This window comes from Capsicum annuum, chromosome 8 (assembly GCF_002878395.1).
Source record: "Capsicum annuum cultivar UCD-10X-F1 chromosome 8, UCD10Xv1.1, whole genome shotgun sequence".
In the NCBI taxonomy this organism is placed as follows: Eukaryota; Viridiplantae; Streptophyta; class Magnoliopsida; order Solanales; family Solanaceae; genus Capsicum; species Capsicum annuum.
This window is the reverse complement of record NC_061118.1, coordinates 172,976,347-172,991,574: the sequence shown is the minus strand read 5'-3', so window position 1 is coordinate 172,991,574 and position 15,228 is coordinate 172,976,347. Positions and strand designations below refer to the sequence as shown.

The following is a 15,228-nucleotide window of genomic DNA, read 5'->3' as shown; positions in this document are numbered from 1 at the left end:
AAACCATCTATAAGGAAGCGGCAAAAAAATTGACACAAAAATAGGACAAACAACTTCAAGAACTTTCACGGCATCAAGCAAATCAAGCCACCAGAAGGATAGTGTCCACAAAATGTCATTCCCTGAAAAACTCATTTTTCTAACCAAAATTTGGTCACAAAAAATTAGAAATGGCCATCGGATGCCTTGCCTTCTAGAAGAACTGGGCATCCTACTTTTATATGTACAAGGTTCATTAGGGTGAGCAAGGTTCGTTGAGGTGGCTCTACTTTTCTTAAAAACAATTCAGAGAAGAATTTGTTTAAAGGGAATAAAATATGAACAAGGTCATGTGGAGTGGATTTTATATGTCTTTCCATTGCAAGACTCTCAAAAGATAGTATTGTGGACAACTTAAGCTCTAGTGAATGCAATTAATGCATCTAAAATCCAAATATATTCACCATGATATGCACTACATTCTCTATATTGTGAACTTTGAATCCTTGGCAATCAGGTAGCATACCTGCCATGGGCTTTCCCAATCAAGTGCCATTGGCCAAGCACCAAACCACACTCCACTAACAACTCCATGAGTAGGTAGACTGATCATATAGTCTGTAGACTCATTTGCCCTACAAGAACAAACATACTAAATAAGGTCTAGGATAGCTCTAACATACAAATATCAAATGCCCACGGATGAGAAAGTGGAAATTACTTTGTTCTAGCAAATATTTTGTGCCAATCAGTCCATGATGAGCCAAAAACACAAACCGCTGGTAAATACTGCCAAACCAACATTACTGAAAGCACAATATGAATCCGGAATCCTGCACATAGCAGGAGTTTTAGTGCAACCGGATGTCTTTTTTACTTTCAGTGTGTTTTTTCTTTAGATGTTACTTATTGCACATTGTGTCCAAAAGGTGAAACTTTAGGGTTTATTAATCATTTGGACCATCATGTACACTATTCTCTTCTCTTCTTTTTTCTTCTCATTATTTATCGTACTCTCTCCCTTACCCACACATACTTCAACATAGCTTAGAATCAACAAGGAACACTTCCAGAAAAAACTCCAAAATTTAAGAAATTGATATCATTTAACTTCTAGGTGTATTGGAAGGGATAAAGTTCTGTCAGGTTGATCTTAACTATATCAACATACACAGATTATATTCCCCCTTCTTTTTGCATCATCATCTTGGTATGGAGATGCTCACATAATGTGCATAAGTATTCATGTCAAGGCAAGAATGATGTTGGTGTATAGCCAATGCATAAACAGGTCACACAAAATAGTTTAAGAGGATGCGGGAAACTGCCTCTATGATGTTGCTCACATAATGTCGGATGAATCACAAGTAAAAGATAAGCCCGTAAAATTTAACACCTTCAATGAAAGAACATTAATTATTCCTGATGCAATAGTTTAAATATTTTGATGTCCAGCAGCAAAACCCCTATTCCCCTCACCATAAAATTGAATCAATAACTGAAAAATTTTTATTGTCTAATTAGGGAAAGAAAATTTACATCGCAGCCATAGCAGAGGAAAACACCAACACGAAGAAGCATGATAGCAAGGATGACTTCAAGAAATATTTCACATGGCAATACTATTTTTTGAACTTGAGAGTATTTCTACTGTACTTGTTAAGGAGTTTCTCCATTGTTGAAGAGGAACTTGAGAAATAGCATAACGATTGTTTTTGTGGACCGAGTATAAGAAGATGGATGGTTCTAGAGTCAGAGAGTAGGATATTTATTAGTATGAAATAACTATTTTACCCTTGGTCGTTTTCTTGCTTCAGAAAGGTGAAGCAAGAAACGACCAAGGGCAGTGTTGTAAATATAACTTATTGCAAGGCCAGTTTAATAAGTCAATGAAAATCCAGAAGCATCGGATATTTCCAATCATCTCTAACATAACTGTAGAGAGAACAATCACAATCAACCATCATCATCTCAATTAAATCTCCATTGGAAGGGCCATGTACAATTTCGAGTAAACTTTAGCCTCTACTGCCTTCTTCTTCTCTTTTATTTTTCGTTTGAGGTTTCCTTTTGTCGATTTTTTATTTGATTGGCTTCATTTTTGTTTCAATTTCAGTGCTTTATTTGGTGCTTCAGCTACAGTCACTAAATTTGAATTTTGTTAGTTGTAGTCATATTAGATGTTTGAGAAAATGTCACAATTAGAAAATGTCATATTAGCGCGCGCTACGGCTTACGTAGTTGATCGGATCAGATAGCCCTTCCTTGGGGCAAGCAACCAGACCCGGCACATCCAATTCCATTCCAATCAACAACTTGGAGGTATGACCGATAGTAGTACATGGCTGACTTGGAACTAATTATTGAAAACTATAAATGAGTTTTATATATTCGAAAGGTCTCCAGGACCTATTGTTAAGAATAATGAATTACTATTTTCATTAACAACATTTAACCAACCTGGCAACCAGATACTTTGACCCGCATTGAATGCTGGGCCCACAGTTCTATTAGGTTTTCACTTAAGCTTTCCGTAGTAAAGCAAGTCTACAAGCCACTGCAGTGAGGTTATAGGTCTGATTTCTTTCTCGTATTGAGATCTTAGAATGCTATACGCAGCCCCCCTGCAAGGTTACTTTGGATAGAACTTATAACGGGGTCTCGAAAAATATGTAATTTCTGCTGGGCCTTTATCCTTTTTTTAGGTTCATTAGGCTTCTTATTAGTTGGAACTTCCAGTTATCTTGGTAGAAATTTGATATCTTTTTTTCCACCTAAGAGAAGACTCAAAAGGGAAGAGCATGGTCTTGGGTTTAGTCTAAAAATTCATTCACATCGATAGGGGGCAGGGAACCAATAAGAAGAAGGGCTACTAGAAGCCTAGAAGGAGACTGGAGAACAAAGTGACTTATGGGATTCAATAAAGCAAGGGAACCGGGTTTCAGGCTGTGAAGAAGCCCTTGGCCCCAAGACTCACCAACATCTTACGATTCGATTTCAGGTTCCGTAAGACAACAATGAATGGACTCTTTCTGGGGAGGTTGAGAAAGTTTTCTGTCTTAGTTTCACTTCCTTGAACTGGATACTACCGCGCAACGTACCCTTGCTTGGTGGGTCGTTAATTAATTAGTTTTAAAAAGAGGGATGGATTTCGACCTTGCTTTGAGTCGTCAGGCTTAGAGGGGCCGGAAGGACTTCTAGTCTATTAGAATCCCCTAGAGTAGTAAAATATATCTTTAGTTCATTTCATATATAACTAGCACACTTCGCTATACTTCTCCTTTCTTTCCTTTTAGATCTGAGGAAGTACTAATTAATGCTTGAATTTCTCCTATTAGAAAGAGTTCCTATCTTGGGTAAGAAAGAAGGATATTCCTGGGAACATCCCTTTGATAGCTTTGTTCTTTTCCCAGTTCCATTGTGAATGATCCGTGAGCGAACGAAATCCCTGTATCCAATGAAAGAGGATCGAGCATGAGAGACTCTGAGCTCTTACTATGACTACGAGCAGTAGCTGTGGCCAAGACATGAGCAAAAGAATAGCCATTCTATCGCACCTTCTTAACTGAACACCTTTCTGACATCAAGCCAACTCTAGCCGAGTAGCAGTCAGTAGGCGGAGAAGAATTCAAAGGCGAATATCTCTTTGCCCCCCTCTTCAGTCAATGCTTTGGCCTTCGTCTCTATGGGCTTTGAATTTGGATCTATCCAAATTCTGCAAATTAAAAGCCTTTGCACAATTTGCTTCTGATCTCGATAAAGCTACTCAGAATCAATTGGCAAGAGGTCAACGATTACGTGATGCTTGTTGTTCCAACCCAGTTCCAACAATGCATTTCAAGGAGCGAGAAAGAGGAACTGCTTGACGTTGCATATTAGAACTCATTTAGTTCGTTCGTTGTAGCAGAGCGAATAATGTGCCGATGGAAGGTAGCTGCATGCAACATAAAAGAAAAGAGATTAACATCCGACAGCTCCTTGTCCTTTCCATCTAGAGGTGGCATTGATCCAGCTAACGAGCAACCTAATTCCTATGTTATAGCCTTCGTTCCCTTCTCTGTCGGTGTGCTCCGACAGTGAACTCGAGATATCTGGTTCATAAGGTTGCCAATGGGGCTAGCGGCGTCCTCGTCTCAAAATCCCAATCAAAGACAAGTTCTACCAAGGCCAGGATCTGAAAGAGAGGATTCACTTTCTGAAATTCCAAGTGACATGATTCCTCCTTCAGAAGCTAAAGTTGAATGATCGAAGTTTCATTTAGGTTCATTCGAAGAGATCGCTTCAGGAAAGAGCGATGCCTATATTAAATCAATTGATTCATCATGGTAGAGAAGAAAAACGGCGCACGGACCGTACTCGAGCTTTGGATCAATGTCCCCAGAAGCGATTTTCTCTTCGAGAACACTCGCCTCACCGATTCTTCCCCTCGTTCCTTTTATCTTGGACATTGAGATGTTCATACAAAGTTGACAACTTGAAAACCGGGCACTCGATAGTCTTGCTCGAAAAAGCGCTCGTAGTTGAATAGGGGTCCCACGAAGATCTCTACGTACTTATCCAGGACAAGTGAGATCTTCGGTCTGCGTGCCTGGGAGCATCTCAAACAAAGAAAGTCTTCAATAAGTGAGAGAAGGAATCATAAAAGAAATAGCTTTCGACTAAAGACGCAGACGTTGAGCAAAAGTTTGCTTTAATAAAGTAGCTCGGGGGAACCTTAAGACAGGACATCGGGGCGAAGGTATGAAGGTACAGCAATGCAGCTGAAAGGAAGTGATGGAAGCCAGCTAGAAGCTTAAGTAAATCTCTTTGGTGAGGTCAAGAATCCGTCTATTCAATGGGGCAGCATAAAAGAAAAGAGATTGACATCCGACAGCTCTTTGTCCTTTCCATCTGGAGGTGGCGTTGATCCAGCTAACGAGCAACTACTTTGTCTTTACCCACTTTGACCCACGACAGTCCCTTGACCAACTCCAGGTCCAATAGAAGCAAGCCCTACGGCCAATCCAACAGCAATCGTAGATATTATGCCAGTCATACCTCTGTTCTTTTTCTCTTAGACTTTGTTTGGCAAGCTGTTGTAAGTTTTTGATGAGATCCTTAATAATATCCTAGAAAATTCATGATTTATTCGAGAAAAAATTCTACAATAAATCAAATTAGATAAGCTTTACCATGAAGTTTGAGAGTTTGGGACCAATGCAGTGAATGGTGGTGGGTCTGGTTGTTCCGGGGATAGCTTTCTGGTACGGCCATTGGCCTTCTATCTAAGTCACAGTCTTATCCCTTGATTCATTCCTTACTTACTTTGTTTGATTCAAAAGGCGAACAGCCCCCCCAACTAGTTGTATGGGGTGGGGTGCTTGTGAAAAGCTGCTTTGGATATGAGTAATTCCTAAAAAAAGGCTTTGTCCGGTATTTGATGCTGCTCTCGGCTGCCAATGAGGCATCCCCTTCACCCTATTCGGGGTCTGCTCTCACCCCTAAAACTTTCGTCAAGTGGCTGTTTGACCCCCTTCTTATTCGGCCGTCAACGAACATGGCGACGTATATAAGGAGATGAAGGAGCTCGTATTCCCTTACTCATCCATTCAATTAAGCCTTCGCTTAGCTGTAAAGAATATGAAATACATACTCACACCAAACAACACGTGTTAAAACATGCTAATTCACCAGGCGAAGCGCTTACCAAGCGCGAAGGAAAGGGCCTTCGCCACTTGAGCCGTATGCGGGGGAGGTGCGTGAATGCTTGACTTAGAGCTTGAACTAGGGGCAATCCAGAAACCATTTCAGCTGGATACCATCAAGAGGGCAAGAGAGGAGGAGCCGATGAAATTCTTTTCGGAGTTCTTTCCGGGTATCGAGTTTCATCTTAATGTTGGAAAACGAGGATCTTAGCCCCTTCTTTTTGTTTTCCCAGCCAACTATATAATCAGAATTTGAAGAACTATATTTTCAATGGGGTTAAAATCGTTTACACCCTCGAATTTTTCTGTAAAAATCAAATACCCCCTCAACTTTGAACAATAATCATTCTCCCTCCTTTTTTTATTTGATTTTTTAAAATACCTATTTTACCCTTATATTTATATCAACATTTGTATCTCTTTTTTTTAAAATAAAAAACTTTTTTATAAAAATATTTTTTTAGTTTTTAATCTATATAACATATTTTCTATAAAAGTTAAAAATTATTTTTAAGATAAATAATAATAGTGAGAAATATTTTTTTTGGTAATTGTTTTTTTTTTATTGCCAGATAATCATTTAAACAAGAAAGGGGACCAGTGATGGACATAGTCCCATCCTCAGGTCATTACTACTACGGTTAATTTACTACATACAGCTACATAATATTCTAAGGGTAATAGTTGAGCTTTTGCATAGTTCCTGCCAACTTTGTATTCATATTAGCTCTACTGTGAATGTCTTGGACAATCTGCCTGATGATCATATCACTTGTTGTTGACTTCTTCTGAAAGATTCTTTGATTCCTCTCCATCCATATATAGTACACCACTTCAACCATTGTCATTGCGAAGATCATTGTTGTAGCAGTCTTTCCCCTTGCATGCGTGGTAGCCCAATCAATCTCTTCATCTCATCCCAGGCATTGTCTGTTAATGTCTTGCCATTTCAGTAGCCTCGACCAGATGCTTGCTGAGTATAACATTCAAAGAACAAGTGCTAATGGTTTTCAGGTGTTCCGGCATGTAGAGAACATTGCATATCGGTACTAATGCTCTATTTACTTAGCCTATCTTTGGTATAAAGTCTCTTATTCACAGCGAGATACAATATGAACTTCCACTTAGGACTTCCCTGGTTAATGCATACTAATTTCCTCCATAAGACTTTAGGATGTTGACCTCTCAGCTTATTGTACATTCTTTGTATAGAGTATACTCCTCTTCCCATCTCCTCATTCACATCAAGGCCAGCTGCAACAAGCCATTATCCAGCTTGTAATATTTTCTTGACAATTCAAGAGGCTTGCTTGGTCTCAACTTCCCATGGCCTTTGTCCCTTCAAGTAATAGGTGTGAACCCATACAATCCATAGCTTATCTTTCTTCTTTGCCAAACTCCAGATGTGCTTCAGAATAGCTCTTACTGTTAAGCTAAATTGTATTAGGAGATTTGGGATAGAAAGAAGGAATTCAGGGTAATTAATTGTTTACCATGGGGAGAGAAACTCCACAGTTAAATTAATTAAATAAATTTAATTCATTAGATCATCAAGAGGACATATGTTAAAATCATAAGAATATATTTAAGGAAATGGAGAGATCTTGTAACGCTATACTAAAAGTAGAATACCTGCAAAAATACACTGAAACACGATGTTTCCAGATTACAACAACATTCTCTAACCCCTCAAAACTATGAATAAACAAACCAATTTGAATTGCAGGGAGAATCATTTAATACAGCTACCATATTACTCATGAAAAAGTTTTAAGCAGTTAGCAACAGGGGTGGCTCAAGGGTAAGGCTAGTAAAGCCTTTGCTTTAGGCCCTCAAAATTTTGAGGTCTCAAAAATTTTAATAGTAAACTATATGATTTCAACTTCATTTGAAATAATAATGAAGATTATGAAATTCATTTTAAAAAATTATCTAAAAAAAAGAGATAATGAAGATTATGAAATACATTTTAAAAAATTATCTAAAAAAAAGAGAAAAAACTATCTCATTTTTACAAGAAATATTTTAGAACTTTGAACTAAACAACTCAAATTTTATATTAATAAATAAAATTTTAATAACAATATCCAAGTTAATGCATTGCAAGCAAATGACTAATATTTTATTACTAAACTAGTCCTTACTTTTATTAATAATTATATTAATATGTGAAGTTATAATTATATTAATATGTGAAGTTAAAGGTTATATGTATTTTTAAATTTATAGCAACATTTTTGTACGTATATTTATATATGTAAGGGCCTTTCATTAAAACTTGACTTTAGGCCACTAATTTTATTGAGACGCCATTGGTTAGCAATGTAGCACACTTAATACAAAAGTACTTGGCAACTCACGAAAGAAAGTTTTAAAAGCTTTAATCGCCCGGAATGATACATGAAACATGAACATCTCATTTGAATACAAATCATTTCTTGAAATCGTTTAGGAGATCAAATACTTAGATGGTGCAATGATGTCATTATACTAACCTATTACTACTTGCATTTTCAGCCAAACCATAGAAAATAACAAGTCAAAACAAACTAAAAGTCGTAAATGAATCTTGAACACCTCATTCTTGAGCTTCTGAACATCAAATATCGGTTCTTGAAGTAATACAGAGGAAGACAATGAGATACAATAAAACCTGTTCAAGCTCAGATTTTTCGGCTGTTAGTAATCCCCAATACGAGTTGATCATAATGATCGTCATTATTCGCTATGTTGTGTTGAACTTCTAGTATGCTCTGATCAACGATAGCAATTTGTGCAGTGATGAAGTTCGCGACTCGGTAAATGTCAACCGCAGAAGCACATGATTCGATTCGATCAATAAACGAAAAATGCAGCAACGACATTGTTATTAAGAGTTTTATTACAGATACGGGAGAGAGAAACGTGGAGGAGAGAATATATGTTTCTTGAATTTATGGTTTTTTTTTTGTGATAAGGATAGATTATATTACTAAAGTTTCAGCTGTTGTCGTAGTTAGTAGCCACATCCCGGCATACTGGGCTAATATAATTAGCGGGAATAGTTCTCCCATAAGTAGTATCCTGTTTGTCTTTCATCAAAATAGTTGCAAAACTGGGGGGGGGGGGAGATAGTACATGAGGGTTATCACAAAGAACTGCAGTAGATGCCAATTTAGCCAGTGCATCTGCCATTTGATTTTGTTCTCTAAATGTGTGGATAGGCGTTGCAACTTGGGCTTCCTTGAGCAATGACCTGCATTCATACAAAACATTATGATAATGAGATTTTGGGTTGTTTAGGAAATGAATTACTTCAACGGCATCCACATTAACCTCCAGAGGGTTAATGTTATTTTGTATAGCAATAAGTAACCCTCTTCTTAATGCAAGGATTTCAGTATGGAGGGGATTGACTTGTGCAATTTTTTCATAAAAACCCAAAACCCAATTCCCTTCATGGTCTCTTATCACGTCTCCCAAGCCTGATTTGCCTTTGCTACTGTTATAAACATTGTCAGTGTTAAGTTTAAACGCAGGATAAGCAGGAGGCTCCCATCTTGTTTGGATGGTGACACTATTCGTGGTGCGTTTTCTATTCTTTTGGATGAGAAGCGTGTATTAAGTAGCATAACTGATGGGAATTCTGTGCTAATGCTCTCTCAATTGTTGTTGAATTGATTATCATTCCTGCTTAGCCAAATTGTCCACATGCACTGCGGGATTAGGTTACCCCAGGTGATGTAGTCATTGAAAGGTTTATTCTTGATGTTTTTCCAAGTGTTAGACCAAGAGACATTATTCAAGTTATTGACGAAGGTTGGAGGATCGATTCCACCAATTTGCTGGATGGTTACCCAGAAGGTAATGGCTTTGGAGCATTGAAAAAAAATATGGTTAAGAGTTTCTAGTTCCATATTGAAGTAATGGCATTGGAGGTCCACATCCATCCCTATTCTGTTGAGATACACATTGGTGGGAAGTTTGCCATGAACAAGCAGCCAAAGAAAAGTTTTAATTTTATTGGGAACGTTTGCTTTCCAAATTTCCTAGAAGCAATTGACGTCTCCATGAAAAGATTTTTCTGCGGCATGAGCAATAGCTTCGTAAGAACTGGAAGTGGTAAACTTACCATCATTAGTGAGTTTCCAATAAGGATGGTCATTCCTGTTGGTCAAAGGGGGGTTTGGAGTGGATGAAAGTTTGCTTGATATGGTCAGGTAGCTCAAAAGATAGCCATGACAGATCCCAGCTCCTGTTGGTAACCATATCTTTGACAGTAAGATTAAGGTCGTCAGCATTCAAGGGACCATGAATTTTGTGTCTGATTGGGTCAATCTTGGGAAGCCAAGTATCAGTTATGAACTTAGCATTGTTTCCCTTGATGAACGGACTATGCAAGACCTTTCTTGCATTCTTTCCAACCACTCTTGATATTCCTCCAGGTTGTAGAAACCCAGGGTTGAGTTTGGGTGTTCTGCTCAAGGCTATGGTACTTTGTGATGAGGATTTTAGACCACAATTTGTTAGGATTTTTTAACAACCGCCAAGCTAGGCTTTCATGCATTGCTCTATTCTGTATTCAGCTTTCTGTAGTCCAAGGCCTCCATTGAGCTTACTAGTTGCAAGAATGTCTCAGCTTAGAAAATGAATCTATTTTTTATCCTCTTTGTTTCCCCAAACAAAGTTTCTTTGGATTTGGTTTATGGATTCCAAGGTCTTGTGTGGAAGCTTTATGAATTGCATTACATGAGTGGGAATGCTATTTAAAGTGGCTTTGGCCAAAATAGTTCTGCCCGTCATGTTCAGCATGTGGGTCTTCCAACCCGCGAACTTATTATTCATGTTATCTATGATGTATTGAAAGTCAGCATGAGTTGGTTTGCTATCAAGGATAGGGAATCCAAGATAATTCCCGAAGGAATTGGCTCTTTTCATGTTGAGGATGTCGCAACATTCTTGAGCACAGCTGGTACTGTAGTTTTTCGAGAATAAAATGTTGGACTTGGCATTATTGATTTTCTGTCCGGAAGCTTGGCCAAATTGGCTTAGAGCTTGGAGAATGGTAATGCAGTTTTCTTTGTTGGCTTGGGCAAACGGAGTTAGGTCATCCGCAAAGAATAGATGAGAGATTTTGGGCCCATTGGTGGTGATTTTTATGGGGTCTCATTGCTTTTGGAGCACAACTTTTTCAATCATTCTAGAAAGTCTTTCCATGCAAAGAATAAACAGGTAGGGTGAAAGGGGATCCCCCTGTCTTATGCCTCTAGAGGGTTCAAATGAGGGAGATGATTTTCCATTAATAAGAATGGAGATTGTGGAGGTTGAAACGCATGACATGATGAGCTTGGTGATATTGGTAGGGAAGTTGAAGTACAAGAGGGTGCCATGGATGAAGGACCATTCTAGCCTGTCGAAAGCCTTTTCTAGGTCTATTTTCAAAATCATGCTGGCTTTCTTTCCCCTTATTTTTCTAAAGTGGTTGATGTATTCTTGGACAATGATTGCATTGTCAGCAGCTCGTCTGTTAGTTAGGAAGCTAGCTTGGTTAGGACCAATTAGTTGGTCTAAATAAGGCTTGATCCTACTAACGATGATTTTGGTGATGAGCTTGTAGCTGAAATTACTTAGTCCAATGGGCCTAAAATTTTTGACCAAGTTGGCATTAGGACTTTTCGGGATGAGGCAGATGTAAGTTGTGTTTGCCTCCTTACGCATGCAACATTCTATGAAGGTTTGGTGACAGAATTCCAAGGTCTTCTGTCCAACTGCTTGCCATTATTTTTGGTAAAACAATGGGTGAAGACCGTCAGGTCCAGGGGTTTTCAAAGGGTGAAAGGATTTGAGAGCTCTAGTCACTTCACTATCTCTCAAGGGTTCATCCAGAATAGTGTTAGAGTCTTCCGAAAGGTAAGGCTCATGGTAGCTTTGCTGGAGAGTTCTCTTGGAATTGCAATGCTCAGTAATGTAAAGAGAGGTAAAAAAAAACTGGAGATGTGGGTGGAGATACCCTCTTCTCCCTCAATTAGTTGACCAGTGTCATCCTTAAGGGTCAGGATTCGATTTCTTCTTCTTCTTCTGTTGAGGGTAGTGGCATGGAAGAATTTGGTGTTGGCATCCCCCTCACTGAGCCAAGTGATTCCTGACTTGGTCCTCCAAAAATCCTCCTTACATTGAAGAGTAAGGTTATACTCTTGAAGCAAATCCTTTTCCTAAGTTTTGGAGAAAATTGCTATGGGGGTAGTTAGGGGATTTTTGGATACCGTCAAGTCTAGCTAGAGTTCTTTTCAATTTTTGGAATATATTCCCAAAGACTCTTATGTTCCAGATTCTAGCTTCATTTTGGAAATGATTAACGGAGTGGAGGAGATTGTGATTACTGTGAAAACACCGATGAACAAGGTTTTGAAATGAGTGATGATTACCCCACATAGGTTCAAATCTGAAAGGTTTATTGGAGTGATTTGGTCTAAAGCCTAGGACATCAACAAGGATAGGTGAATGGTCAGACTTAGTCCTTGGTAGGTGTGTGACAGTGGCCTCTGGGTAATGGTTTATCCAGAGGTTGTTCGCCATATATACCTATCTGGCCTTTCAAAAATAAGTTGCCCTCTGTTCCTAAAATGCTTATTGGTCCACGTATACTTGTTACCTTCAAAACCTAGATCTACCATGTTACAATGATTTATACACAGTCTAAAGTTGGCAACTCTAGTAGGATTAATAGGAGCACCACCTAGCTTTTCATTAGTTTGAAGAACCTCGTTAAAATCTCCGCCCATGAACCAGTTCCCTTTGAAGGTATCAGCTATACTACACAATTCCTCCCAAAGTTTCAGACGTGTAGAGAAGTATCAAGAAGAAGAGAAGTATATGTTAACGATGGGGAAGATGAGAGATACGATTTGAATAACGGGAAAATATCAAGATTTGAAAAAAGCGGCAGTAAATAGTAGTTTCTTTTGCTCCCAATCCCATTCATCAGTTTCTTTAATATATTTTGAGAAGTGGTAAATGACTTAAATAATCTTATCATTAATTTTATCATGCTTCGCAAATAATTTTCCCTCCAAATTTATTTTATTTAATTTATCATATATTTTTTATTATATTTATATCTATAATTTATACATAATATAATAATAATAATAATAATAATAATCTATATCTATATCTATAATTTATATAATATATTAAAAGTGTGAAGACCATTAGAAAGGTGATTTGAACTTTTTACCCTTCATTAAAAGTCTTCGCTATAAATAAAATTGTCTTTTCACATCATTATTTTATTATATAATTATATTTATAATATTAATTTTTAAAATATATAAAACTAATAATTCCTAAAATATATTAAAATATAATATAATATATGGCAATCCCTCCCCCCATTTTCCCGTTATGATCCTAAAAGGAAAAATTAAAGCTACCGTAAATACTTTGGTTAGTTAAAAATATAATATACTACCTTAAATAATTTAATAACATAATTGATTGTTACTTTTTTCAAAAGACAATTTTTTTTTCCTTATTCAAAGAATCCTTTTCTTAGAAGAAAAGAATTTGAACTTCTATAAATTGATTATTATTCCTTTCACACAACCTAGAGATATTATTTTTTTATATCAATCATATGTAAATTTAATTTATTACTAATTATATTTTTATAATTTTCTTTCTTATCATCGTTCAAGATTTCTTTATTTCTTGATAATATAATGAAAAATTAAATAATAAATATTTGTATTATTCTTCATCTTTCTCTATTTTTTTCTATTTTGTGTTGTAGGAATATGCATTTCAACAGTTTATAATCAAGTATTTCAGTTATATTTTCTATAAATTTTGCACTGTTAGGCTATCACTTTATAATTTTTTTATGATTTACAATTAAAGAATTCTAAAATATATGATGGATAAATTTCTCTTTTTTATTGTCATTCAAAATGAAAAAAAAATAATTATTTCTTGTTGATGTAAATAAAAATTAAAGAATAAATATGTGTATTATTCTTCATCTTTCTTGATTTTTCTATTGATAATAAATGCCTTTTTTTTTTCTATTTGTGTTGCGGGAATATGCAAATTTTCAAAGGTTTCTATCCAAATATTTTTTCATGTATATTTTCTATAAATTTTGTATTGTTAGACTATGACTTTATGATTTTCTCTATGATTAATAATTAAAGAATCCTAAAATATATGATAGTAGGAAAATAATTACTTTAGCTCAAAAAAATTATTATTTTAGTAATTTATTTGTGCACAGAAAATGGGTATTACTAATTCCATAACGTGTATTGTAAAATTAATTATAGTAAAACACACAAATTAAAAAAAAGTAACATAGAGAAAGTCTTAAATAGTAAAGAAAAATAAAATTTTCATTGTTTGGTGACTTTCTTTGAAGTAAAAATTTTTGAATTTGAATTTTTATAAATTGAGAATCATTCCTTTTTGCGACAATATGACAGGAAATAAAAATTGGTTATAGTGATTTTTGAGAAAAAATGTGGTGTTGAGTTATCATATTTTTCTTTAAGTATAGTTTTTATCTTAAAAATTTTATGTTATTTTAAAAAAAAGTTGTTTACTTAGTACTCTAACATACACACTATATAAAAAATTATTATTAATTAACGTGAGATACACGTGCAAAGCACGTATATTTGACTAGTAATATATTAAAAGTGTGAGGATCCTTTGAAAAGTGATTTGACCTTTTTGCCCTTCATTAAAACACTTTATAATAGATAAAATTATCTTTTCACTATTTTTTTTTATAGTCTCCATTAATGACTTTTTCTCCATAAATTGAGTGAGAAATCATAATTAATCAATAAAATTGAACATAAAAGCCCCAATCAATAAAAAAAAAACATTATAAAGAAATTAAAAAAAAAAAAAAAAAGTTGTTTTGACGAGAAATTTTGGCTTTTGAAAGAGAGTCGCCACTTAATTTTGAAAAGGAATTAAGAAACCTTTTTATTTTACTTAGACGATTCAAAACAGAAAAATCGTTTAATTTAAGAGATTCTAGGTAAGTGGTTCTTATTAACATTTTAGGAAGGTGTTAGGCACCTAAAACGTCCGCTAACTTGCAGTTATCCGATCTGTTTGAAACGTCTTTGATTAGCTTCTAAAATTTGATTCGTTGAGAAGTGATTGATTTTAGAAATATTTTGAAAGTTTGCAAAGATTAGTTTTTAGCGAACTCATTAGGGGATTTGACTAGGTTCGCAAAAAGGCATGCAAAACATATAATAATAAAAAAAAGGGGGGGAAGGGGGGAGAAATAGTGATTTGGGCTTTGAAGCCCAAACCGTTAAACCTGTCCTAATCTAGTTGGGTTTTCAACCCGTTTCTCCTTTCACCTGCATTAAGTACAACTTTGGCCTCGAAGCCCAAATAAATAATTGAAAGAATAAATAACGACAACAAATAAATAAATATAATGGAGACACGAGTCCCGTCCCCGCTTCAAGAATGGGACTTTAACCCACTCTTTCTTCTTTCACTGGTGACAGTTTCTTTTTTTCAGAAATATATCAAAATTTCAACACTTGAAGGGGCTGACTTGAAA

At 36.0% G+C, this 15,228-nt stretch overlaps 1 protein-coding gene across 1 annotated transcript; it reads right to left on the bottom strand.

Annotated features, from left to right (window-relative positions):
• Positions 1 to 6: 6 nt before the first annotated feature.
• LOC124886518 (phosphatidylinositol-glycan biosynthesis class F protein-like) lies at positions 7 to 5,820 on the bottom strand. The gene is made up of 3 exons (XM_047395256.1): positions 5,151 to 5,820; positions 701 to 812; positions 7 to 614 (listed from the first exon to the last, which is right to left on the bottom strand). Exons 1-3 carry the CDS (start codon positions 5,230 to 5,232, stop codon positions 464 to 466), a joined length of 345 nt encoding a protein of 114 aa, XP_047251212.1. The 5' UTR covers positions 5,233 to 5,820; the 3' UTR covers positions 7 to 463.
• Positions 5,821 to 15,228: the final 9,408 nt, after the last annotated feature.

Coding starts and splice junctions, on each gene's coding strand:
- LOC124886518 (XM_047395256.1), bottom strand. CDS start 5,232: ATGGCCGTACCAGAAAGCTATCCCCGGAACAACCAGACCCACCACCAT. Junction 813..5,150: donor CCAAACTCTCAAACTTCATG/GTAAAGCTTATC, acceptor TGCTATGTGCAG/GATTCCGGATTCATATTGTG. Junction 615..700: donor AAAATATTTGCTAGAACAAA/GTAATTTCCACT, acceptor TTGTTCTTGTAG/GGCAAATGAGTCTACAGACT.